The following is a 26,741-nucleotide window of genomic DNA, read 5'->3' as shown; positions in this document are numbered from 1 at the left end:
TCATCCAATTTTAAGTATGAAATATGTATGTTTATATACACATAATAATGACATGGGAATCTGATACAAGACTTTCATAATATAGAGGTGATAGACAAAAAGCCTTGAAGAACCCTTGGATGTTCTTTCTCTTTCCCTTTTTAAACAGGCATTTTTCTTTATAGCCCACCCAGACTAGGTCACCATTGAAAGTGTTCTTGGAAAGTGACTGCACAATAAACCCAAGGCAAGAGGACAAACATACTCCTGCACCACTGTACAATTTGTCTCAATAAAGCAGGTGGAACAAAAGAATATTTTAACTTGTTAGGAACGAAAAAAATCAAGAGTATTTTACTTGAAGTATAGTTAAAAAAAAAAACCAAAAAGAACATTCAGCAACTAGAAATATCTGTTAATAAAAACACTGTAAAAATCCTGTATGTTAAATGGTAAAAATGGAAAATGTTCATTTATTTGTTCCATGTAGCTTTCATCATTATTACATTAACTGTCACAGCTGAGTAATAGAGCATCCTCTGCTTGAATATTTTCTATTATGTAGATCATGTGTCAAGCTATGATCCAGAAGGAAAACACAATCCAGCTCTCATGTGGCCTACAGCTAACAGTTTTCCTATTTTGTGTGACTTGTAACTAGCTAACACAGAAGTATGTTTAAATAGCTGGCCTGGCAAAGACCTATTCAACCTTGGAGTAAGGAAAACATTTCCAGACCCAGTATAGATCAACAGGTTATGTGTGACAACATATTCAACAGTCTCAGCAGCATTGCCAAGAGAATGCTGGACTAGTATTTATGAAACTGCTAAATTCATAGTGAACTGATGCACTGCTCTGCCATTTTTCCCCTTAGTGGGCCCTATAAGATGACTGCAAAACTGGCTGAGGGTGTTTAAGTCTCTTTGTGTTTTGTTTCATTGAATCGTAGAACCAAGGGAAATTTCTAAATCTTTAATATTGAGATGATACCTAACTCTAAAATTTTAATGGTTTGAATAGTTAACAGACAACAGGCTCACATGACCACCTGCAAATTTGAGTTGAATTCTGAACTCTGTTCAGAAAAATCTGAAATTTGACACATGCCTTTTCAGGTAAAGCTTCTGAACACAACTTTTGAAGTTAAATACTACAGCTAAGCTGGTTTAACAGCTTGGCATTGCCAGGAGTGGGAAGCCCTTGTTCTTTCCCCACACTTCTTTTTCCCAGCTTCATGTATCCCATCTCTTTGTAGCTGCTGTAGCTGTGGTCAGACTCTGGCTGAGCCAAAACCACTTGTTAATTCACCAGTAAAACCCCTTTTAATCACCAACCAGGCTGACTTAGTTCTACTACTGCCAGAGCCTATGTAAACAGAGGGGCCACAGTCAAGAGGGAGAAAAAAGAGTCTCCTTTTAGCAAACCATAAGACTGGCCAAAGCCATGATGCAGCCTCCCTCTCATTACTTACACAACTTAAAAAACTGATTTTGTGTTTGTAACGAGGAGTTTAGAACTCATTTTGGCAAGTAAAATTTTTTGGCAATTTTCAGAAGCCTTGACTCCCTAACTATTCTTTAGTCAAACTAAGTTGCAGTTTCACAATCTTTTTGTTGGTTGGGGCCAGAAATGCCATTTTAACTATAAGCTGCTCTCACAAGTACTGCTGTGAAGAGGAATCGTCATGATATCATGCCCTTACAGGGTCCTTCAAACAAATACTTTAGTGTGACAATAATGTAATCACAGACTTAAGGAAATTCCTTGACTAATGTGCTCAGGCATACATTCTAGTCAGTTTAGTACAAACCATATTGATCTAAAGACAGAACAGTAATGTACTTCAGATACATGTACAGAAGGAGACAAAGCAATAAAGTGACAATAAACAGTAAGCAGCCAAATTCTTCATTAGTTAATGGATCATGCACTCATAGCTACTTAGCAGTATTTTGAAATACCCACAGCAGCTACTTTAGGCTCTGGGTCTTTCAAATTTGGAATTTTACATTTTCAAGTCTTTCGAGAGTGACAGCTAGAGCATAGAAGAAGGAAAAAGCTGAGGAAAAAGAATAGTACAGCGCTATCGTTAAACTTTTTATACCATCAATACCTGAGACAGAAATTGATCTTGAACAAGAATATCAGTGTTTGTTTCCAGAATATCACAAAAACCAGATGGTATGAAGGACAGATCTTTCCAATGTACCAGATGCACGACCACATGTATTTTGAGTGTTCCTTTCAGATAGTTCTGAACATGCATCTATAGCACAATGAACAGGCATACCCTTTGAAACAGCTCCTTTTTTTAAGTGTAACTTTAGTCAGCTACGAAGTGGTTCAGGCTTTCAAGAAAAGACTCCCATCTGATGGCTGGAATAGTAATTTTATAAATATCCTGTCCCCATTTGTTAACCAGCTTTTCTCATGAATAAATACCACGCAGCATTTTCCTCCCCATCCCCATCTTTTAAGAACAAAAGCAGCCTCAGGCCATTGAGTCTTCCCCATCACCTCTTAATCTCTGAGAAACAGCTTCTTTCTCAATTGTTGTTGCTTAACTAATGCAACATTTAACACCCTAGATGAATCAGCACTGAGCTACAAGTAACCTTCTGACTACTGATCCTTCAGCTCCACAACACTAAATTTATTGATGGAAGTGTCTGGAGTTGGTGAGCTCCATTTTGGAGCCCACATTTGCATATGATACCTTCTCACCTCTTGTTCCTTTGAATCTGTCTCTAGATTCCAGTACATGCAATTAATTTCTGTGATGTGGTGCATTCTGATTATCAGAACTCATGTCACCTATGTAGTTTTTGTTCTTATCTGGGCAGATCCTAGATGATGTTTGAAGTTTAGGGGTTTGGGGTTTAGTACACTACTTACAGAAATTCCCTGTATTACCTTACCAAAGATCAAAAGGAAGCATTGTGTTGGTTGAGCTATTGAAGAGACAGCAGTTCCAGTTAGCAGGGGATTTCTCTTTCTCATCTGAACTAAACAAGAAACTCAAGTGGATGATGGAGACAAGAGGACAGGTTTGTTACAAAATCTTTCCTCAACAACATGAATATGTATTTATATATACACACATATTTAAAATGTAAATTATGCAAGTATGTATGCACACACACCTTTTTTTCCTCAGCAGTTATTCATTAGGGTGGACAAGGATGAAATCCCTTGATATTTTTGCTGGAGTTCTAACTTCTTCCTGTGTGCAAATTTTCTTTCTTTCCACCCCTCATTTTCCTCAAGCATAATGGCCTATGTGTAATAGAAATAGCATCAGTCAGCAAGCCTTGTCTTCAAGCATTAACAATTTCAACCAGCAAATAAAATGACCCAGAAATCAGAAAAGGTGGGTTGGTTTGTTTGTTTTTGAATTTCTATTCTTATATTTCCCCACCATTCCATCCAAGAAGAACATATTGTCTTTTAGGTAAGTGCTCTGTGAATGTTTTCCTTCAGTCGTACACATGATCTCATCCATCCTCCTCAAGAGGCAAAGGTGGGGCTGTGTTTATTGAGCAGCCTCTAGCGGTTCCCCAAGGAGCCACCCATGGCCGTAACTGCGTGTGCTGCAGAGGCAGCAGGTACCTGCTCACACCTTGCACAGGGAGTAGCTCAGAGAAATGCTCTGAAAATGTCATCTTGCCTAGAACAGTGAGAAAACTGTTGGGCCTTTCTTTAGCATCTCGAGTTTAACAGAGAAATTCTTCTAGCAATGAAAAATCTTTATTTAGAAATCAATAATTAGAATAAAACTTCCTATTACTGGAAGATTAATTCCTAAAAGAGGTGGTCCTTGGGCAGCAGCAGTGTGAGCCAGCCTCCAGCTCCAGGGTTTTGTTCAGTGAGAGGTTGTGATGGATGGGAGAGGACGTGGATGGCAGGGGATGGGAGGGATGGAGCTACCACTGAGCTGGCAGAGTTCATCCTGCTCATCTTAAATAGCTGTGGAACTGCTCCCGACCGAGCAGAGCCCAGGCTACCTGAGAGACCTGGACGTGACCCCGGGGAAATAATCATCTGGGGAAGATGGGGATCTCAATTAGCGTCTTTCAAAAAACAGTCATACACTTTATACAGCACAGTTAATATTATATAAAAAATGTCCGGCATATGAAAGACTGAATATATATTAATCATGAAAAAATTAATTATAAAATTAATTACAAATTATTTTAAATTGTTTCCATTGTTTATAATTATAAAATTAATTATAAAGGCTTTGTAATTGTTGCCACTGTTTATGTTTAAATACATAAACTTGGTGCTCTAATATTCTGTTAGCTTGAAAACTTAATGTAAAGAACTTCAAGTTTACACAGAAATTTTGGGCTCTGAAATTTATGAACCCTTATCTAACTATTTTGTGATGATAGACTGATATTAATGAATTTTTTCCAACTTTTAGTACCAGCTTTTTCCACTAAATATCAAGAAAGGAAGATTCAGCAGCATATTTATTAGTTCACACGTAAAAATTAGTGACCAACACGGCAAAAAAGAGCTATCTTTAAAGTACCTACTTAATAGTTCCTCTGACAACCTAAAACTTTAAACTCCAAAAAGCTCCAACCATTTTTTTCAGCCTGGGCAGGATTCTGAGAAAATATTTTTCAGCTGATTCTCTGCATTTGCATCCTAAAACTACTGTTGAAGCTCTTCCCAGCAGTAATTAATTACTAAGTGCAACGGGCATGTTTTCACTACAGCCTGAGATCCACCAACCCTGCCCCGAGGGGAGAACAGCTGCCCCACCTGTCAGCATGCAAATATGTGTGGTATGCCCAGTCACATTCACAGCAAAGCCTGCCATCCCACTAACAGAAAGACTAAGGTTTCCTATTTCTTTGAGGCACATTTTCAGGAGACCAAAACAATGGACTAAAGGAATACTCTGAAACTGGGAAGCCAAATTTGCAAGATTTTACACTTCTACCAAAGATACTTTAAATCCCTAAAAAAAAAAAAGTCATCTTTTTGAGTTTCTGAAACTCAGTACACCCTGGGCTGTGATTTTTTTTTTTTCAAAATGTAAAATGGCTTTTGGGTGACAAAAGCTTCATGATTTTAGATCATTTAATAACGTTCTGAAATAATATCTCATAAATCCAGAATCCTGAAATGATTTCAGAAGTCTTATTTGTGCTAAGTTAAAGAATATTTCTGTAGTCATTGCTTTGTTCTTATTTCTTTGTGTCCCAGACTGGTAGACTGGGATATCCTCACAAGGTGGGAAGCACTAGGAAAGTTTGTCATCCAAGATTTGAGAAACAAAATGATTAAATATCTGAACTCTCAAGAAATCGTGGGATGCAAATGGGATCATGGAACAAAAAACTCTTCAACAGTCTTCTCTACAGAATGGTGGTGTCAAGGTTTTACATCCTTCTAATCTGGGCAACACAAGAGTTCACCCTCCAGAACTTTGTGGTTTGGAATAAAAAAACCCAAATGTGCTTGTGTCCTTTGTTTATTTGGCAATGTTAAAATTCCCTTTTTTTTCTTTCTGGTTGCCATTTATCCCCAGTCAAACCACAAGCATTGTCCATTCTTCTTCCTTTCTTCCCAATAAAGATGAGGGGGAGCATGGGTAAGATAACACATGCTGTGACTGCAAGCACTAGTGCTGTTCTTAGGATAATACAGGAATCTGCCTCCCAGCCACCGAAGCTTGGTTAGGGCATACATGGAGCCTTCACTAATAAAATGCAACTTATTATACATATTTTTTATCCTACCCTGAAGACCTACATAAGAAAGAGCTTTTCAGTGGTGTAAAATTACATTCTTAAAGGCTGAATCTGTCTACAGAGGAAATAAAGCATAATGTGTAATAGTCCAGGCTGGATTTAACTTCCACATCCTTTAAGTTTCATCTCTCTGCTGATGCTGAAAATCAAAGGGCCAGTTCAGACAGGTGTTTTTTTCATCAAAAAAACTGAAGTGTGAGCGATATCTATGAAAAATTTTTAGTGACACACTGGATTGTAACCAACCTCATAGTTTAAAACTGACTGATTCCAGTTAGAGAAACTTTCTCACTAGCAATGATTTGTTCTTATACTTCCTGCTGTTCAAACTTGTGGATTGTTATTTGTGATGATTATGAAGCACTTACTTAAACTTCTGAATGGAATAGATATAATTTTAGAGGCCAGTGAAAAGAAATAACCTGTAGAACTATACCTGAAAATGTGTATGGTCTATTTGCAAATATACCAAGAAGAAAACAGAAGGTATCTGTATGGAAATCATGCAAGTAGTGTTCCAGTTCTGCTTCTTTTTCTGTAGTTACCTGATTGATCATCTTGATATCAATTTATCAGTTACATTTATGACTTAACCCTCCTGACATATCTGCTGCTCTCTAGTGGCTTCCACAGAAACAATAAAGCACATTTCTACACTCAAAAGCTGTGCAAAACAAAAATCTATATTGACTTGCTATTGCATTTTCTGTGGCAAAGTCTGTCTAAGGAGTTCCCTCTCCCCATTTTGGGCTTTGATACAATGGTTCACACAACTGTTTGTGGGGCTGCATAATGAAACACGCCTAGTAACTGATCAGTGTTAAAAATCACCCTTTTTCTTAAGATATTAAGGGTTAAGTTAACCCTAAGAAAAGGGGTTATTTAAAAAACTGATCATTTCCCTGATCTGCTGAATGGATGCACTATCACTACCAAGGACAAGGATAGGGGTACAAAGTGAGCAAACTTTTTAGACTGTTTTTGTCACTGAGAGAAAAAACTGCATCCATGGTGCAAATTCCTGATTTCTTAAACATTTCTGTGGAGTGGCTGTGCACAATCAGCTCTTGCTTTGGCAGCAACCAGAACACTACCAAAACTAACCAGAATGGTACAAAACCAATTTATACACTGGTCATACACATTTTAAATTACATCTTTCAGAAATGCCGTTAAAAGCAGTCAGAAGTTCTGTTGACACCTTTCATTTTTTCATTTTTTTCATCTTTTCATTTCTTAACATCTTTTCATTTAATCCTTACATCTACAGGCCTCAATGAGATTGGTCCTCCACAATCATTTTCACCTATCATCCAATACTTCAGCTAGATGCCAGTTTTTGCTGACTCTTTATTTGTGCCCAAACCTGTCTTTCCTACTATCCCTTAAATCTAGAAAACCCTGCTCAAATTAATTAGTATTCAACTTAAAATCCAACCTCAAGACATGTTGATACTTTGGTGTTTACAGTAAACTGCCAGTTAAGGTGCAGAGGAAGGTTGTGTGCAGGGAATTTTGATGCCATAAACACTCTTTACTTCCAGCTTCAGGAAGTCTACTAAGTATGCAAATAACTGGACTTGTTCCTCTGTGTCATTTCTTCCACTTTCTTATTTCTTCCACTAAATTAGCTGCTGCAGCTATTGCAATATACTGACTGAAATAAATCTCAATGCATTGTTTGAAGATACGGGACAGAAAGCTGACTATTGCTGTATCTCTTCTGTTTGATACTGTGGTTGTATTAAGTAATTTCCATGTGCCAGAAGCAAAGCTGCCTAATCACTGTGCTCAATTCACCTTTTCAAATTTTTTTAGACCCAAAGTGATTTTAACTGTATTTAGAAGCAAAGATGTTTTTTCCTTAAAGCTTTTAGTAAGACATAGCAAAATTTACATTTATCTGCCTTACTTTGGCAAAGGACTTGAAGAACCAAAGCTCACTGCTATACTTCAGTCCTCAGTCCATATCCCAAGGGAAAAATTCGGTCATCTGTAAAACAGGAAAGGAAATGTAATAGATCAAACTCCATCAGATCAAATAAGCTTCACCATAATAAACTGATGTGATTCTGTATTATATTATGCAAGAAAGAAAATAATGAATCCCTGAATCTTATAAGCAGAAACTCAGTTTATACGTGATTTCTAATATATTTTCTGTGCACAGACATACACACACACACACACACACACACACACACTGGAAAAGGGCTGTTCCTAGCGGCAGTGAATCATTGACATTTCTGGGCTACTCAGCAAGGGTCAAGAGATAGTTTACAAATAACAAACTTCATTATTGCAATAGTAGCTCTCACAATGTTGAAGGGCGATTCACAGACAGTCACAAAATAAATTCATTATGTGTTTAGAAAGACTATTCAATTTGTGCATGATGTCATGCATTTATGAAGACGAGTTGAGAAAACAGACATACAAAATACTGAACAGAATTAATCAGCTCTCTCCTGGTATAGCCTCTGTTTTCAAATACCACATGAGGCTGTTTTCATTCACAAGTTCAACTTATGACAGAAGGAAAATTCAAGGCATAGCTTTTTACAAGACACAGGGTTAGCAGAACTTGTGTTAATGCCTCGCTGCTGCAGTACCTCAAACCCATCTTTCTTCAAATATTTGATATTGCGAGTTTCCTTCCTTAAGCACCAATATGACAAAGGTGCTGTAAAACCCCTCAAAGAGGGGACTTGAATGACTGAAACATGTGGCTAAGGAAACAAGGGAAAGGGGAAACAAGAAGATGGATGTAGGAGAAAAAAAGTTTCAAACTCAAGTTTCAAATATGAATGTTAATGTAATATGAATGTTACAACTGTCAGGAGAGAGATACAAAGAGAAAACAACAAGTACACAAAAACACAATCTAATGTAGAAAGAACTGCCATGAAGTCAGAAAGTGTTGACTCTATTTCCAAATTACCTCCTGTGTTTCCAAAAAACTGTACAGAGGTTACTTACATACTACATTTTCTGTCTGTAAAATCAGAGAGAAAGAATGCTTATCTGATAGGCAACTCAGATATAGAAAAATCTGTAAGTAATCTTCAGACCTATCAAGTTTCATGCACTAAAATGAGATTTCCACAACTGCTTTCGAACACACATTCTCATACAGCCCTCCATACCTCTGCTGGGCAGTGCCACAACTTCCCTTTTCTTCCCACCTCTCAGTCATCATCCCAGGCTCCCTCCAGCCTCTGGTCCCAGCACTTTTCCCACACATCTGTTCTGAGGCACCTGTGCTATGTCACCTGTGGGCAGGAGGACACACCACTGTTTGTTTGAGGGGTCTCCTGTTTGTGCAGCTACAGATCTAAGATGCTACAGAACTGGAGAGAGTAAAATCCCTTGGGTGCTTGAAGCATCTTCTGAAACAAATATCTGGCTAGATCCATAACACCAGGAAAAGTCAAATCTCTGACTCAGCCCACCTGACAGGGGTAAAACAAATGAGTGAACAAGTTTGATGTGATAAAAAGTATTGTCTCTTACTTTTCCCTGAGGCTTTTTTCCTACTTGCTAGTGAAGTCTTGCTCCACCTGTGGTTGGTTTTGTTTTGTTTCCTGGGAAAAAAAAACTGAAATAGAAACAAACATGTAATTGGAAAAATACTCCAAATTAAATGTTATACAGAAAGCAAGCAATTGTAAAGAGAACTATGTTGTCCAATAGCAAACAGCATTCACAGAAGAAAATTCAAGCAGAGGTAGCCAAAGCAACTACAGAAGAATGCAAACACGATTCTGCAGCTAGAAGAAGACTAATAATGAGAACAAAGATATATTGTTAATACAAATGATGGAATGGGAAGAATTATAAACAAAGTCATTCACCGAAAGAAAACATCAAATTAAGTATTGAGTGAATAAGTTAAGTAAAAAATAATTTTTCTTTTTTAAAGCTCCACACCTGGAAATGTAAACAAAAGGAGTTTTTAGAGAGAGATGCCAAACAGAAAAGATTAACAATGGAAAAAAAGTCATTGAGAGCCATAGAATATTTTCCAGCTTGCTGTGAAGGCTGGATTTAGAGTAAGGAAGATGAAGGCAGGGTATTTATAACACATGAAGTTAAACCTTTAGTTTAAGAAAATTAATTGGGAAAGTATTCTCCTTATTTTTAAGTATAGTTGATAGACAAATAAGACCTTCCTCTACACTTGTTTCAGGAACTGCTTACTTCTTTCTACAGGTTAAATAGGGAGAACAGAGAGTGACAAGTGGCTGAGCCAAATTAACAGTTCTTGGAGTCCAGTCCTGTCCCCACCTTTCCAGCTTCTCTTTCTTTTCTCCCCACATCTTTCTTGTGTCGCCTCCGAAGTTTATCTGATTCATTTCAAGGTCAGGCAACAAAACTCACTAACTTGGGAAAAATGTACACTTTGGAAGGTGGGCAAAGGTAACTTCTGTTGTTTTATCAGGTTGAACAACCTGCAGCCAGATGAGCTCCAGAGGTGGCTCAAGGTAAGCAGGGGGATCACGTAGCCAAGAGAAGAGAGGGTTACAGGAGAAGGGCACAGGGAAAAGGTAAGTGCTTTCTGGCAACAATTGGCTTTTACCTTAAGTCATAACTTAAGCACCTTAGTTAAATACGTAAAGTTAGATGGAGGGAACTGTGCCACTGCCATCCTTTATGTTCACAGAGGAGGTGCTATTACTATTCTTGAACTTGTATCTTCACATTCTTAGGTCTCTTATTCATATTAACCAAATCATCTCCTCAGAAGTTTAATTAAAGCTGAATTAGGAATATCCACCACTGCCAACCTCTCCTGTGCTATTCTGCTCCACAGCACTTCTTTTTTATTATACTACTGAAAGTATGACACTCTTTCAAGAGGAAGCTAGTATTTGATTTATACACTTGCAGGTTTAATGCAAATCTCATGAATCCTGTTGAGTTTTATTTTTAGACTCAAAACCTTACATTATGCAAATAGATTACAATCTGCATTTTCAAATTTTCATTTCTCACTGGTATTCACTGTTTTCTTGTTTATAGAGCCTTTGGTTATATATCAAAAAATCCCTGATTCTTTAATATACCTTATACTTTGATATACCTTAGTCAGGAAGGTTTTGCATGGTATTCAGACTAAATTTAGCCAATTTACAACTTTTTTTCTATTTCTAATATCCAGGCTGCTTGCCCCTATTTAATGATGTTGAAGCAAAAAGTGGGACAAGGATTCTACTCCCTGTAGGTACAGATGTACAAACAAGCTACTGCAGGCCATGCCAGGGTGTGAACCCACAGCACATCACATGCTCTGCAGAAGCTCTGCAAACTGTTCCTTCTCTAGTTTGTTATGTGCTCTTACTGCGCAAAACTGGAGTTTATGATACCTTGGTAGCCAACAGGAATTTGTGCAAAATATATACTTATTCAGGCTGGGTGACCATGCTGGGCCCTTTGTCTTTAATATACAAAATTATTTTCTTCTGGGAGTTACAACTCTCCAATATCTTTAGATAGCAGATGGATCTCAGATTTCAATCACACATGCACATGGCAATAGACTACATGCATAAAGAAACTGTTGTAGACATCACAGATCTCATCAGGAAGAGTAAATACACTTTAGGAAACTCTTCCAAAAGAAAAAAGTCCCTTGAAACTAGCTCTCTTTTGGGGAAAATTTTTATACTCTGGTTCCTCTGAAAATTAAGCTTGGGAGTGGTCATATCAAAGTCAATGAGGGGAAATAGTGCATGCAAGAGTTTTGCAGGAACAAACTCCTTGCACATTCGGGATTTTCCTTGCTGTTGTAACAACTGTATTTGATTGACTTTAGTAAAACAATCTATTTATACTGTGAAAATATGACACCTTCTGTACACCAATCTCTCCCTATATCCCCCAGGGTCTGTCCACGCGCACAGATGTGCGCACACAAACACAAACCGTTCCTGTGCACTGACTGGTTCCTTGTGTTGCTTGAGCAAAAGGTTAAATGATGATTTGTTAGCTCATCAAACCTTTTCTGAATAGGTATCATTTTTCTCTGTGTTCCGGTGAATATGTAAACACTGTAGATTCTAAAAGAAACAAATGCCAGAGGCACTGAGGTAGGTGTGTTACATAAAAATGAAGCTCAGTGAAAAGTCTTGTGACATCTGCAGCACCCGCCCAGCCCAACGTGCTGAGTAACAGGGTGAGAAATGGAGAGCTGCGGGCACGAATAACACATCAGCACAACTACACTCTCATGGGACTGTGTTTTCTATATACAGTGATGCATAATGCGCAGCCCGAGTTGGATTCCCAAAGAAAGCAGTCCATGATAAATCCCTGAAACTAAGGAAATACCTGAGATAAGTATGTTGTAGACTGAGAAGGAAATCCATTTTAGATGAATGTATAAGAGATGTGGCCTTCACCTTGTTTGGCTTCTCTGAAGTATAATTTGCCCAAAATTAAACTAATCTACAAGAATTCTGTCCTGTGCTATTGTGCTCATTACGTCTACGTGGAAAATATACAATCAATTTGAAACATAATTTTAGAGGCCTGATATTAAAATCACAAATCATGACACAGCATACCAGAAAATATACTTTCAGATTGTAAAAATCAGGGATGATACAACAGGGGTCTTAAATATATTAATAATTCTAAAAAGACATTTTCATGCTTCTAAGACATCTTACAGCAGCCTCTATGCTCATTTCTAAAAGAAGGGATTACCTGTGATGAATATAAACCGACTATTTGTGTATGATCTTCCCTGTGAGTGTAAGAAATAACCTGGGATTCCAGTCTGACCTCTGAGACATGTTGAAATTAAATACCTAAAATGTAGGTGTTCACTCTGAAAACTGGTATTTTTCAGTTTCTGCAAAATGATTTTTCCAGGTTAAAATTGCTGTTTCAGATTGCTTTGAGACTACATATTCCTTGCTTTTGCTTAAAACATCTTTAGAGACCTTTGCAACCGAAACATAAAACTTTAAGTTGTGGGGAACTTTGTCTATAAAGGCAATTATTCATATCTTTAACATATACTTCAGCCATTCCAGCTGTACCCTGAGGAAATGTTAATTTTTAAACTTTAATGTATTATTTTAATGTAACTTTCTCTGTTACTATTTCTGCCTTATTCTCAATTTAGGAAGCTACTTGGAAAACCCTACTAAGGTAAATTCCATGCTAGTTTAAGAAGTCTTCCTTCCTTAAGAAGTTTATCTATGTACATACCTAAGTAGTGTAAATTCCTATAGAATTTATATCACTTTGATGAAAAAATCAAAGTATTGTGATAATAAAATTTTGAAGTGTTTTGCCCATCTGCAGCATATGACGATAATTTCGTTAGACCTCTATTTAACTATGGTAATATATTATTACACTTATCTCACTCTTACAATGACATTCATTGTGTAGCCTTGGGTACCTCCCTTCACCTTCTGTTTTCCTGACTGTAAACCAGGAATAATAACAGCACAGCCAGGATTCACACACAGCCTCTCTGAGCCGTGCAGAAGGGCTTTGCTGGCAGTCAGGTCATCAATGCATCCCCTCTAACCCATTCTTACCTTTGGCTTTCATTATGAGGCATAATGAAATTTCTACAGGAACGTTTAATATTAAAACAAAACTGCACTTCTTGCCCAGTATCACCAACCATCTAAAGTTGCTAAGAATGTGAATTCTACTCAGAAAAAAACACAAACAAAACTCTTCTTTTGAGATTCAGGTAATGTTGGGGCATTAAAAGGAGTGCCCTCCTGACCTCCACTCATGTCCTGAGGCAGTAGATTGGGTTACTTGGTATCATTGTCTTGGCTTGGATAACTGCTCATAAAGTTACAGAGTTTTAAAATTCCTGCAACACCACTTATTTCCAGGAACACCTGCAGCTCTGGTTTCCATAGGCCAGTTTTAAATTTAGTAGAGAAATATTTCTTGATTTTTACTGCCTTTCTTACTAAAGTAACCCCATAATTTCTTGTGGACTGAATGGAGTCCTACCAATTCTGTTAACCACTGCAAAGAAGCAAGTTTTCATTTTCTGAACTTCTTTTTTTACAGATTAAAATCCTTCTCCCTCAAATAATAATATTTAAAAAAACTAATGCTGTATTATTTGCTATCATGTAATCATGAATCACACATCCAGAGTTTGAGTTTAAACAACAGATTTCAGAGATAATTGACTGTTCAAAGTAGTTCATGGTGTTATAGAAAAAGAGATAAATCCTTCGTTTTTTCTGGTATTGGATTTTTTCGTTATTAGTGTTTATTTAATACTGCCCTTTGAAGAATTGAATGTACTATAACATTAATCAAAATATAGGAAGTTGCTAGCTTAAGAGGCTTATCTTTATCTTCTGATCCGACAAATCAAATTGGGTTTCCTGTGGGGTTTTTTGCTTGTTTGTTCACTTTACAGCAAAGTACTGATCTAAGGCACATTTCTACATCACACTTACAGCCTTTACCAGTGATCAGATACATCATACTTCTGCTTAAACAGGAATGATGGTGAGCTACTTCATGGATGGAAAGGGGAACAAGCAGAAAGAAAAGGAAGTGGTTTTGCCTCAAGCAGCCAAGGTGAAATGTATGTTTAAACTTACCCTGAAAGCAGGAAACTTCACTACCCAAGCTTAGCAGTGCAACACTGTCTGTGTTTATTTTTCCCTGTACATGTAGGAAATGAGAAGGGATTTCCTTGGCACACAAAAAGCAATGGCAAGGTGACAATTTGGATGTGTATCTATTCACTGTTGTCTCACTGTGCTACTCTAACATGCCAAAAAAGAACTGGGGATGAGCACACCTGCCATGGAACTGCTGCGGGAGGTCTGGCCCGGGGTGAAGCCACAAGGGCCTGGCCCGGGCAGCAGGGTCCCAGCTCCTTCAGAGACGGTGTTTCCAAGCTGCCATACACATTTAGAAACTAAACAACTCTAAGAGCAGCTGAAGCACAAAAAGGGGTGTTATGTTCCCTGCTGTAAGGAGGAATGTGAGTGTGAGGAAAGCATAGGACAGACCACACTGCCATAGGTCAGCTGGAGTAGAGGCCTGCTCACCTCCCACAGCTCCCTCACGCAGGGGAAAACCACAGCAAAATGCTCCCTGGGTACTTAAACAGTGTCATTGCTTTTGATACACTTTAGTACTCGTGGATAACAATAGTAATTTAAAATATTAAATAACACCACCACCACCCCTGTGTGAAAATATCAGTGTGCCTACAACTATTTACCTGAGTCAAATTATATAGCAACAAGGAAACAAGTACTCTATAGACAATGCAATACGAATTTGGTGCTTGGGAAATGCATAATTATGTTTTTAAACACATAGCAAGCATTTTTCTTCCTTTGCTGTTGTGCTCAGGATGCTAAATATTTAACTTTATTCAACCAATGGTATCATCGAAATGAAATGAAAGATCCTATCACAGGGCCAATCCAACAGTTACACTGGGCTATTTAATTGTCTGGTTAACTCAAGCCAAAGTTCAGTGACCCACAGCAGGTGAAATTCTCAGTGCAGAGTGTGATAACATCTTTGTGATCAGAACAGCGTATGCTTTCCTAGCTCTTGTGCTCACAGAATTTCTATGTATTTCCAGTGGTAAAAAGACATAATTTTCCATATCTTGGAGAGAACAAAGTATCTTTCTGTGTAGCAAACACAGAAAAACTGATGAAACTTGAAGAATCAAGGGAAGAAAAAGGGTTAGATGTAGGAAAAAAATACTCTGAAGTTCTTACATTATAATTCTTCTTAATTTGTAATATTAAAGGAATGTAAGTATAAGTGAAAAAGTAGCAACCTTGAAATAGTAAAGAGTAAAAACAATATCATTTTTTCTAGAAGGCTCCCCCCCTTTTTACAAAGTTGCTGACTTAAGCCATTACATAAAATGGCAGTTGTGGCTTATGGGCATTATTCCATGAACAGTTTGCAGTTTCCTGTTCTTGTTCTTTGTGTTTCCATTGCTGCTGAGAATGTATCAGGTGCCTGCGTGCACTAATAACCCTTAATGACCCTCCACTCCACAGACCCTGCCTATAGGTCCAGGAGTCCATATAAGCTCAGGCCTGGAACTTCACCCACTACTTGACCTGTGCTGTCAGATTGCCTGTTTGAGTTCTGCCCTGGCCATGCCTGTGCTTGGCCATGTACCTTGTTGATACAGGCCCTGACCTATGGACTGACTTCCTGACATGACCCTGACTGACTACTGTGGTCCTGCTTGGTCACACTGGCTGTTTCTGATGATGCCTATCTCAATGGGCCTGATCCTGATCCTGACCTTGACATACAGACTGATTCCTTGGCTTCTTCTTTGGGCCAGCCCCATCTGCCCAAAAACAGGAGCCTGGAGTGAACCCAGAGAAAGAAAATCTTCAATTTTCACTTTACTTTAGTTGTCACAGAACAAAATAAGGTGTGTAATGTAAAATAGCTGGGGTTTAGTATAATATACAATGCAAATCTTGGGGTAGAATGGCTATTTAGGGAAATGGTTATTGGGTAGAAAACTTTAATTCATGAGGTCTTCTTCCTAGAAGTGCTATGAGAAGTTCTTCAGCAAAATCAGTTTCTTCTAATTCTGATTGTTTTAAAAGGATTAATCAATTAGTGTAATGCCATTCAACATGACAAATGTAAAGGATTAAGCCAAGTCTTGCTCATAGACACTAAAAGCATTACATACAGAAACAAAACATTGCAATAGAGAAAAAGGGAATTTGAAACCAAATCTATTGATTCTGTTTTCTGCTTTACTCCTAACAATTCTCTTATTTTCTTAAAGGCAAAGCTTTTGTGATTTTCTTAGCATGGATATCTTTAAGACTGCAAGAACCATTTTTAATTTTAACCACAAGGAAGTCAAGACTTTTTGAAACTTTTTGAGAGCATCTCAAAATTACCAAAAGCCTAGAAATCAATAATGTCACCTGGCAGGAGATGTGAGCTACTCAAATTCAAGTCAAGGTCCAGATCAACATGCTTATTGATTGTTTTGTTGGGGGAGGGAAGGGGAAGTTGTTTCCAGCATAGACTTCTCACAAACTGGCATGAGGCATTACATTCTGTCAAATATTCTCAGCTTTCCTACTTCACGCAGTATTTGAAAAAAAGTGGGCTTAGGCTCCTGAAGAGCGAGAAAGAGACAGACTAGATCACTCTGAAATGAATAGAAGTTGAATGCTTAATATGTTATAGTGGTTTTTTGTGAACATTTCTTTCTCAATGACCTGAACCTTAAATATGGTTCACAATTGAAACAATGAACGAAGTACTTCACTACTTGTTTCAGTGACTTCCGAAGTACTAAAATTAAGCCTAACCTTTTAAAATGGAAAAGCCACACGGTGGCAGGAGTGAACAAGGCATGTAAAAAACCTGCCCTGCTAAATTCTTCCCTCAGTTTTAACTACATAATGTTCCCTTCTACAGCACAGCTGAAGGTCTGTGGCTGAATTTTTAAATCTAACAGGCACTAACATAATTAATTAGTTGCAATGTTTTAAAAAAAGTCCATAACTTCTAAGTTTCTGATACTACTCACCAACTTCAGCAGGAATTATACAGTAAATGTTAATATTACGGTAGCTTCTGAAATTATGTAGTAGAGTTAAGATATGGAATCTGCAACCTGGTTTCAGATTGTCTACACTGCCATATATTCCCAGAGCATCAGTGATGCAGTGACTAGAAGCGATCTTCACACAACTATTCTCCTGTTGTGGCTCTTATGGTGACACTACCTAGTTAATGACAGGCCATAAATACTGCTTCAAATTCACAATTCTCCAAAAATGAAATATTTAGCCCTTAATTTTTCATGGAATGTGCCACACCATGAACAGGTCTGCTATGCAAAAATGAAAAGCCTGATTTTTCAGTTTAAGATCTAGCAAGAGCAGTCTAAACTTCCAATCCTCCAATTTACAACCATCTGGACATACCCTTCACTTCAATCACAATACACTGTAGATGTCTCAGTGCAGTTCACACTGTTTTCTAGTTAATGGCCAGTGGAAACAATGACGCACTTAGCTGCATATACTGTTAAGTACCTACACAGGTGCAGCCAAAACTGAAGACGGACCAGTTACTTTTGCAATTAAGATATAGTTCTGATAGCTGACTTCTATTAGATAGAGTAGATTTTGCAGTTTAGCAGACTTATAATCAGGATTCCTAACTTAAGAGCTATGACTCTTTAACCTGTATTTGAAGACTTCATGGCATCTTTTTCATTAGTTCTATCATTTAAATCACTGACTCAACATATTCCATAAAAATAATTTTCATCTAATCTGAACATTTCTTCAACTTCAATCTATTTTAAAATGTTGAACCTTACTAAGAATCATCCACAGGATTTTTTAGCATATTTGATTTAAGGGGAAAGAAGACACAAAGGAATCCAATAGTATATGATTCTCTTATCTCCATACCTATCAGTGCAAGAACTTTCTTAGGAGTGTAAACAGTGTTGTAAAGTTTCTGAAATCCTGGTGTCCCTCATCATAGCCCTGGTCACACCCAGCTCTTAATGCTAACAGGAGCAGCAGAAGTTACTCACCCTCTCAGAGGATAGGCTTATGTCTCTCTAAACTCTGTTTTATTGGATTTTTTTTTCTTTAACCTATTGACTACCAATGGAGATCACACTGAGAAGTTTTCTAATAAATAACTGTTTTAGTGATTAACTGATCTGACAAGAAAGCATTCATAAAAATCTTAAACTGCCTTACAACTAAATAGTTTTCACTTCCCTGTCTGTTCTCTTTTAATACTCAGCTTTCATGGCTGAACTTCTCAGTTTCATTCTAAGTCCATATATGATTCTTAATAATCTTGACTAACTTATTTCTCATAGTTCTCATTTCTCATATTTTACTCAAAAAAGCCAATAACTTTTCTTTGGCTTCCCTTTTCCTAATATAGGCAGAAAAGGGAGGAATACAAGGGCTGTACACTAACCTGTAGAGAAAACCTTCACCACCGTTAATATTTGCTAATTTTGCATCTTCTAAAATATTTATTCTTTATCAGACTCTTGCTTGAATGTGAAAGAATTTGCATTCCTATGTTGTTTCTGTGCCATCTGTTAGCTTCCAGGTTCTTTTACCCTTTTCACCCCAGCACTGCAGGCAAATCTTTCATTTAGTCCTGTTAATTGTAACCCTAAGAGCTCCATAACTGCAGCCTGAACTGTCTTTAAAAAGTCTCATAACTTTTGCTTTACTTCTCCCTAGAAAATGTTCTGGTGGTTTAAAAAAATTATGTTTTTCTTTATTATAATGCAGTTACCCTGTTTCTGCTTTCAGATAAGGATCTCTGATTTCCCTTGTGCTACTCCTTAAATTACGAGTTGCCTGTAAACATTCACAAAGCTCCATTGTTTTAATCCCGATAACTGTTATAACTCTTTTACTGTGATGCCTACATAAACATTTTGATGTCAACAGGCAACAAATGGTGTAAGGCTGATGCTTTCTCTTTATGTTCTTTTCTATCCTTCTTATATATTGGCTGTACAAACTAAAAATTCCTCAGACTTTCCTTCAATCCATTTAATACAAGATAAATTCACTTTAAGCAGCATGATTCTACTACAGTAAATGTGAAAAAATCCTGATGTAAATCCATGGAATGTTCACAGCAAGTTTCAGGCTGAGAAATACTGAAATGTTAAGAGATAAATGTTAGGAGATTATTAATTTTTACAAATGTGAGAAATTCAAACTATCTGGTCACCTCCTAGTACTCAGTGTTCTAAGCACTGTTGCACTGACTCTGCATCATGCTCCCTGTGCTTCAGTGTAGTCTGAGGTGATTTGACTCAGGTGACTGAAGTGGCTCTCTCTTAGCTCAGCCTTTTGCCTTGCTGTGTCATGAGAAATAGCTGGATACTGAAACCACAGAGCAGACTTCATAAACAAGGGTGGAAAGATTAGGAAGTAAGAAAAAAAAAGAGGAACTCAAATGACATGAAGCCTCAGTTTTCTCAGGAGAATCTGAGTGTGTCAAGATTCACTAGGAAGATTGATCTCACCTCCAAGTCACTATTTTGATCTAGCTTCAACAACAGACAGATGTGAGAGCATGTTAGCACTGATGAAGTGATAAATCTGGCTGCATTACTAGACCTGATGTGTACCTGCTCAAGGAAGCAGCAGACAGCAGCATCAGCTTGTACTTTTAGGTTAGCCCTAATGGTGCCAGTTACATGACTGTTGTGTTGACAAAATATTACATCACTGGGGGTTTTAACTGTGCCTACCAACATTGGCAAGAATTAACTCTATTTACTGTACATAAAAGTGAAATTAGTTAAGGTTGCTATATTAGTATCTTCTACTACTTCTCAAACAGCCTTCAAAAGAAACACAGATCTTAGAGATGGTTGTCTACTGGAGGCAGAACCAAGGCCATTAATAAGAACTTAAGAGGGACAGCTCTAGCTCCTTGATGGACCTCATGTTTTACAAGGACTTCAGTACTGCAGTCGTGAGTAAAAAGCAGTGGAGAAAAAATGTGAAAAATTAATATTGAGGCAGAAAATTCATGCACAGACTGATAGAAAGGAAAACTTTAGCTTGTACTAAAGTTTGTCTGGGTCTTCTTCCACCCTGTGAGTCGTGCAATGCTTGACTCCTTGTGGTCTAGAAGTTCAGTTGCAGAGCTCATGGGCTCATGAGATAGTAAATCTCCTCATCTGTTCTGTGTTGTTGAATAGTGAGTGATTGCTATCTCAAGAACATATTGCAAAAAACAGCTTCACTTTTTTATGAGTAGATAACTGGAGTTGCTGGTTTTTTTGTGAGATAATGTCACATTGCTATATTGAATGTACTATAGCAATTAAAAGCCATTAGAGGGGAGAAAAAGAGTGGTAGGTAAAAGACGGGGTAAAGTCTAACGGGTTTCATCTGTTGCTTACTACGTGCTGCAAACAAGACCTTGCTATTGAAGGAAAAACCCTCTGTGCTGTGGACTTTTCTACTATTCAGGAGAAAAAATACTTTTTGATAACAAGCAGGAATAACAAATATATATGCAAAGTTTAGAGAAATACTCTTCCATTAACGGCTAAGGATTTTACTTCCTCATGTTTATTTTAGTTTATAAGCTAAATTAATACAACTCAAATATCCTTTACTGTGACACAATCAGACTTAAAAAATTAACTTCTAGTTAGTATTTGTAATTTCTTTGTAAAGATGAGTAATGTAGCTATTTACCAGCTGTCCAGAACAGGGTATATGAAATTACAGTATGCTTCGTAATCAGTAGTTATCTTGATCTTATTACAAATTATTGACTTAAAAATTAACAAAAGTAAGCATAAAATATGTTAGGCACAATTGAAATAAATAAAACATCAAAAGCAAACACTTGATGCCATGCAGTTTTTCACAGTGAGTTTGCACACATTCACAAAACTAAAGACCTTGCAAATACAAGTCTTATTGGTTTCTTATGGCAAAGTCCACTATTCCATAAGAGAAGAAAAAAATACTGCTTTTATTTGCAAGGCAAAGTTCTTATGATATTAGACACTTTGTACTGCTGCCATAACTTTCTTACACATAAAAAATAATACCAGGGACCTCTCCTTCCTCCTCACCTGAGCATGATCCAATTCCCCCATAATTTAATAGACATCTTGGAAGCTTAACTTCTTTGAATCAAAAATTTTGAGGATACTCAAAGTATATATATTTAATACACCAATAGTTAATTGCCACTGAAGCATGCAATGTGTTTGACATCAAATATAGCATGCAGTCTGCAGTGATGTTAGCCATACCACACAGTTCTCATACCTCCCGCTTCTTCTGGAGGGATGTCACACTCCACATTTGACTTGTTCAAACCTACTACCCCAAGATAATGCAGTAAACGAGCTTGACTGTGTAAAAAACCCTTATTACTTTCAAACTTAAATAAAGTAATGAATAAAAACAACTTTAGATTTTCCATCAAGCCAGAAGAGTTTTGTGTCATTAGTACATTTAAAAACCATTCTAACCCATATAAAGAATTTAACTTCTTAAAACTTTAGATTATATAAGGATTTTTGAATATGCAGTAACTTTTTTTCTGAAGAAAAACTTAGTTAGAAGCTTTCAAAATCTCTCCTTTCCACAAGCAGTTCTTTTCTGTTTTCTGCACACAGACTTTGTAGAAATCAGAAATAATTTTAATGGAAAGTTAAAATGCTGCATTTCTTACAATTTGAGCTTTTAGCTACCTTGCTGAGGCTCTCAGCAACAGTGGAATAGTGCTCATTTCATGATGGAAATATTATGTTATGAACTGAGTTGTCAATGCCAATTGTTATAAAACACACAAGAAAAAAACCCAAAAAGCTTTTCTTTATCTCCAGCTTTCCCTGAACTGCTCAATAAATGAAACTGAGAGTATGATGAGAAAGGACTGCTGAAGGAATGGCACAGATTATTCACTGTCAGAGATTTTCTGTGCCTATCAAAGGATCTTCATGTTTGGCTACAACCAGACTTCTTTTCTTGTCTTCCTCTGTTACAGTCTGACTGATCTGTTCAAACAGCTTTGACATCTTGGCAAACCTCAGGTGATTCTGAAACCTTCGTGCAGCAAAAGCATAAAGCAGAGGGTTAATACAGCTACTGATGAATACGAGTGCTCCAGAGATGTACACTCCTTTGTCTACAATTTCTTCCAGTGCCAAGGACATCGCCTCATTAGAGAGTTCTGTTTCAATTGAAATAATATCCAGGATGTTAAAGAGATGGTGAGGGACCCAGCACAGAATGAACGCCACCACAATGCTGGCAATGAGACGTTCTGATCGCTGCTTGGAGTGGTAAGTCATCCTGCTTATTCTTCTTGCAACACACACATAACAAGTGCAAATGATTAAGAAAGGGATTACAAAACCTGCAAGGGTCTCCAGCAGAAGATATAACACTTTCTGTCTATTAGAAGAGTAGTTGCGACACGTGCATAAAAGTCGACCGTTCGTTTCTTCTGTCTCTTGAAATGGAATGACAGAAATGCCAAAAGCAATAGACAGGAACCAAATGAGGAACACAATCAAAGAAATTTTTCCTTTTCTTCTGTATGTTTGAATTGTGAAAGGGTAAAACACAGCCATTAGTCGCTCCAAGCTGAGTGCTGTAATCAGAAATATACTGGCATACATGCTGCAGTAAATAATGAAAACCAGAATTTTGCAGAAGATGACTCCAAAAATCCATGAGTCAGCAAAGGAGTAAATCCAAACTGGTAAAGTGATCAGTACAAGGACATCAGCAATGGCCAGGTTCAAGATCAGCAGGACTGAAAGAGATACTTGCTTCATTTTTGTACAAACAGTCCAGATGACGATGCAGTTTCCAGGGGTGCCGATAATAAATGACAAGCTCAGTATTATGCAGACTACTGACCTCACAATATTCCATGTTGAGTTGACACTGCTTTCCTCAGCTTGACTCATTCTGGAAATTCTTCCGTTCTTGGTTGCTCTGCGCTCTGCTTTATTCTGAAGGTGTTGGCAAACTACTTGAAAGTTCTCCTCTAGCTGGTGTTCTGAAGGCTAATACAGACTATGAGCTCACATCCTCATGCTCACTCTTACAGACATCTGACCACATATGACAGTTCCGGTTGTTTAGGAGGACGGGTATTTTTGCATACAAAGCAAAAATAAAAATACAGTACAGGACCTGACTTTGCTGTTAGTTATACATCCATTGTGCTTCAGCAAATTTTAAAGCATGTTGCTAGTCTTTCTAAAGTGTCCCTATTTAAAGAAACTTGCTACTGTTGTGATCTTACTGATCTAATCAACGGCAGTGAGGAGAAAGAAACCCTTTTTATGCTATTCTATTCTTGCTCCTATGAATAAACTCAGCACTTTATAAAAACAAAAAAAAGAGGGGTGGTAGGTAAACTAAAAATGTGCATTACACGTTTGACATGAATTTTAAAGCACAAAAAAGTGTGCTTACTACCTTCATGTCATCTTTTTTAATTCTGCAGAAAAGAGTCAAACATATTTTAGAAATACCCTGGCATAAAGGAAATCAACACTTGTCCTATTTGTACTGTACCAAACAATAACCATCAGAATATTCAGTGGGGAGGTAGAGTTATAGGAGATGCTTCATGTCAGAGAGAAAATATATCATTATGTTATTGTCCTGCTGCGCCAGCAATGGGCTATAACTTCATGACTTTTCCTAGGAAACTTGGTAGTCAGTGCAGTATTCAAATCCTAAATGAATCCTAAGTTCTTCAGAGTCTAGCCAAAGAGTATGAAACCATTTTGCTATCCTGATCTCGAAACATCTTTTGAAGTTCATTTCTAAAATGTTAAAGGAGGAACTAGAACAGCAGAGCCAACAGAAATATTCAGGAAGTGGAACTGGAAGGGTATTTACCATAAAAAAAGGTTCACAGAAACAAAGGAGTTATTTATAGCTTTCTTAAATTTAAGAACGTGACACAGATTATTTCCTTAATTTTACAAACCTGGCAAACACAGTGCATAGTATTAAGTCAAAAAGTATTTTTCACCATGGAAAAAGGATTGCAACATGAGCACCCCCAAAGCAGCTTAGCCAGTTTTGCTCTCATAAGAGTATAATGAGATCGAAAGCAAATCCAGAATAACCCCACTGAAGTAAGTATTATATCTTTAAAATACTATTTGTGTAATAAAGATTTAAATTGGGATTTAATCTGATACATGATTCCAGTTCCTTTTTTTTCACCACACTTAATGAGCATCGGGTAGGGGAAAATCTGAAACAAGTTGTTTGTATTCTGAAGGGAATTTCTGGAAACCACTTGTGAAAATTAACTAATGGGAGAAGTGCTGGGCAGTATCTCTTCTTCTAATGAAATCACCTTTACATACATTATTTCTCCAGAAGTACCTTCATAGACTATTTTTAATTTATTGCCAGTGGCATATCTAGATTGAACTAAATTGCAGATTTTTATTGGGAAAAAGATAATCAAGGAGAGATGTCCAGTATCTCTTGTCATCCAGTGCTACAGGGACTGGCAGGTTCTTTAAGTAAAGTCAATCTAGATTATGATTGTTGTGTCACACACCGATTATCAAGACTTTGACTTGAATTGCAGAGAGCCCAGGTGACTAAAAGCCTACATAACCAAAGGCTCTAGATAGTAAAGAAAGCTACACTGATTACAAGAAATTCTGCTTAACTGAAAGCTGGGATAATTGCTAAAAATCCTGTGCAGCAGTAAGGTACACTAACTGCTAGAAATTGTAGATAACAATAAGGTATGCTGATGAGTGAATTTTTACCTCATAATGAAGCTCTAATTGTAGCTACAACCTTGTCCTCGTTCTACCAAGGATCCCTAAAAGCACCTGTATGTTCTGTACCATTGTGTGACACCTCTGTAGGATTTTCCTCTCTAAAACTTTACTTTTGGTGGAAAAGAGCAGTTGTCTGAACCATTGGTATGAGTACAGTTCTAATCCAGTAGTGTATAGATCTGGCTGAACTTCCGGAGCATCTGCCCTTACATTTTCCAGAAACACGTTTCTCCACTTGAGTTGAAGTTTGCTTGCCAGACAGCCCCTGCCTCTGGCTGTATCTCTCATTTAAACAAGAAAACAAACGAATCTCTGAATTGCAGCCACAGCCTGGAACTTCTGTTTCAAAAAAATCCCAGAGAAGTGTTGAACTGCTAAGATTTCCTTGAGTAAGACTCTGAAGCCAGGCTATTAGACCAAATATCTCAGACATTGGAGTTAACAGTAGGTCAGGAGCATGTTTCTGAGCAGCTCTCTGTGACTGTTGGATCACTATGAAAACTTCAGACTGTAAGCTGTCTTTAATATTCTCTAAAAGTGTCTGGCTGCTATTTATCAAATTTACATTAGTAGCACACAAACTTTATGGGCAATTTAGCAAATATTCCCATTAAGAGGGGGAGCAATGTAATGTAGCCAATAACATGCTAAACACAACAGTGGCTAAACAATTCAGTATCTTACTCACTCTAGTGACCACATGTGGGTGGGCTTTAATGTATGAATGCATTTAGACTTTGGACCACAGAAGTTCTGGTCTACTCCATCACAGCAGTGAAACTAGGCTGCATCTGTGTGTTAAAAAAAACCAAAACAATTTATGTTTTTTGTGTGCATGCATATTATATGTAGTGCAACAACTCAGTCACCAATACAGGAAATTTTCTGTAAGTCTGTTACCTTTAGATTGGCAAATAACTTCTGAAAACTTTCCAAGCTCAAAAAGCCTGTGCTTGAATAGAGTTTGCTTCAGCTTAAGTATCAGGGCTGTGTTTCTCTCAACCTTCAAATTATTTATTTTACTCTGAATGAATGCATGAGCTTCCCTCTGGTGAATGCTCTATAATTTACACTACCCCTGAGCATTTTCCAACAGCTGTGTTTGCACCCCTAAATGTAAATTGTAATTGATATTTCCACCTTTTGCATATTTATTCTGAGAATCAGAGTTTCACTTCAAAATGCTAAGAGCCTCTGTTCAAAGTGTATCCACCCCTCCACGCAGTAAGAGCATCCCTGTAAGGATTTACAGAGTAGCAGATGCATGGCAAATCCAGAATGTGGAACTTGTATCTAGAACTCTACCAAGGAGACTTGTAAAACCCACTTTATATTTTGTCTTCAGAAGGATCCCCTGGATGATTGTCTAGTAAATGATTGTAGAATAATGATTATGAAGTATCACATATCTGCTGACACACTGCAGATTGATGTTATAACCTCATTTGTCTGTTAATATCAAAGGGAAGGAGTTATTAGTCTGAACCCCCCAGTTCTTCAGCCATTGAATCAAGGTGTATTTGCAGGTTTTGTACAAATGTCTTAGAACAAACTCAATTGCATGTGCTACTGAGGACATTGTGGAAGTGCCACACTTAGCCTTGATCAAAAAACTATGGACTACTTCACAGCTGATCTAAACGTTGTTT

At 37.4% G+C, this 26,741-nt stretch overlaps 2 protein-coding genes across 9 annotated transcripts in view; both read right to left on the bottom strand.

Annotated features, from left to right (window-relative positions):
• ESRP2 (epithelial splicing regulatory protein 2) overlaps nt 1-26,741 on the bottom strand; it is a 93,909-nt gene that overhangs the window by 56,691 nt on the left and 10,477 nt on the right. For 6 of the 8 annotated variants that reach the window (XM_048317054.1, XM_048317061.1, XM_048317058.1 and 3 more), the window contains exons 3-6: nt 9,267-9,351; nt 8,900-9,025; nt 7,651-7,746; nt 3,126-3,258 (exon numbers count right to left, since the gene is read on the bottom strand). The gene's annotated coding sequence lies outside the window, so the exon portion shown is untranslated. The remainder of the gene's footprint in view (nt 1-3,125; nt 3,259-7,650; nt 7,747-8,899; nt 9,026-9,266; nt 9,352-26,741) is intronic. The other 2 variants (XM_048317056.1, XM_048317057.1) reach the window with 2 other exon arrangements.
• On the bottom strand, nt 22,225-23,235 carry LOC125332330 (leukotriene B4 receptor 1-like). Its single transcript, XM_048317096.1, has one exon. The coding sequence runs from the start codon at nt 23,233-23,235 to the stop codon at nt 22,225-22,227; it is 1,011 nt and encodes a 336-aa protein (XP_048173053.1).

The sequence above is a fragment of the Corvus hawaiiensis genome, chromosome 12 (assembly GCF_020740725.1).
Source record: "Corvus hawaiiensis isolate bCorHaw1 chromosome 12, bCorHaw1.pri.cur, whole genome shotgun sequence".
Classification (NCBI taxonomy): domain Eukaryota; kingdom Metazoa; phylum Chordata; class Aves; order Passeriformes; family Corvidae; genus Corvus; species Corvus hawaiiensis.
The sequence above is the reverse complement of the archived record's forward strand: the minus strand, read 5'-3'. Positions and strand labels throughout refer to the sequence as shown.

Coding starts and splice junctions, on each gene's coding strand:
- LOC125332330 (XM_048317096.1), bottom strand. CDS start 23,235: ATGAGTCAAGCTGAGGAAAGCAGTGTCAACTCAACATGGAATATTGTG.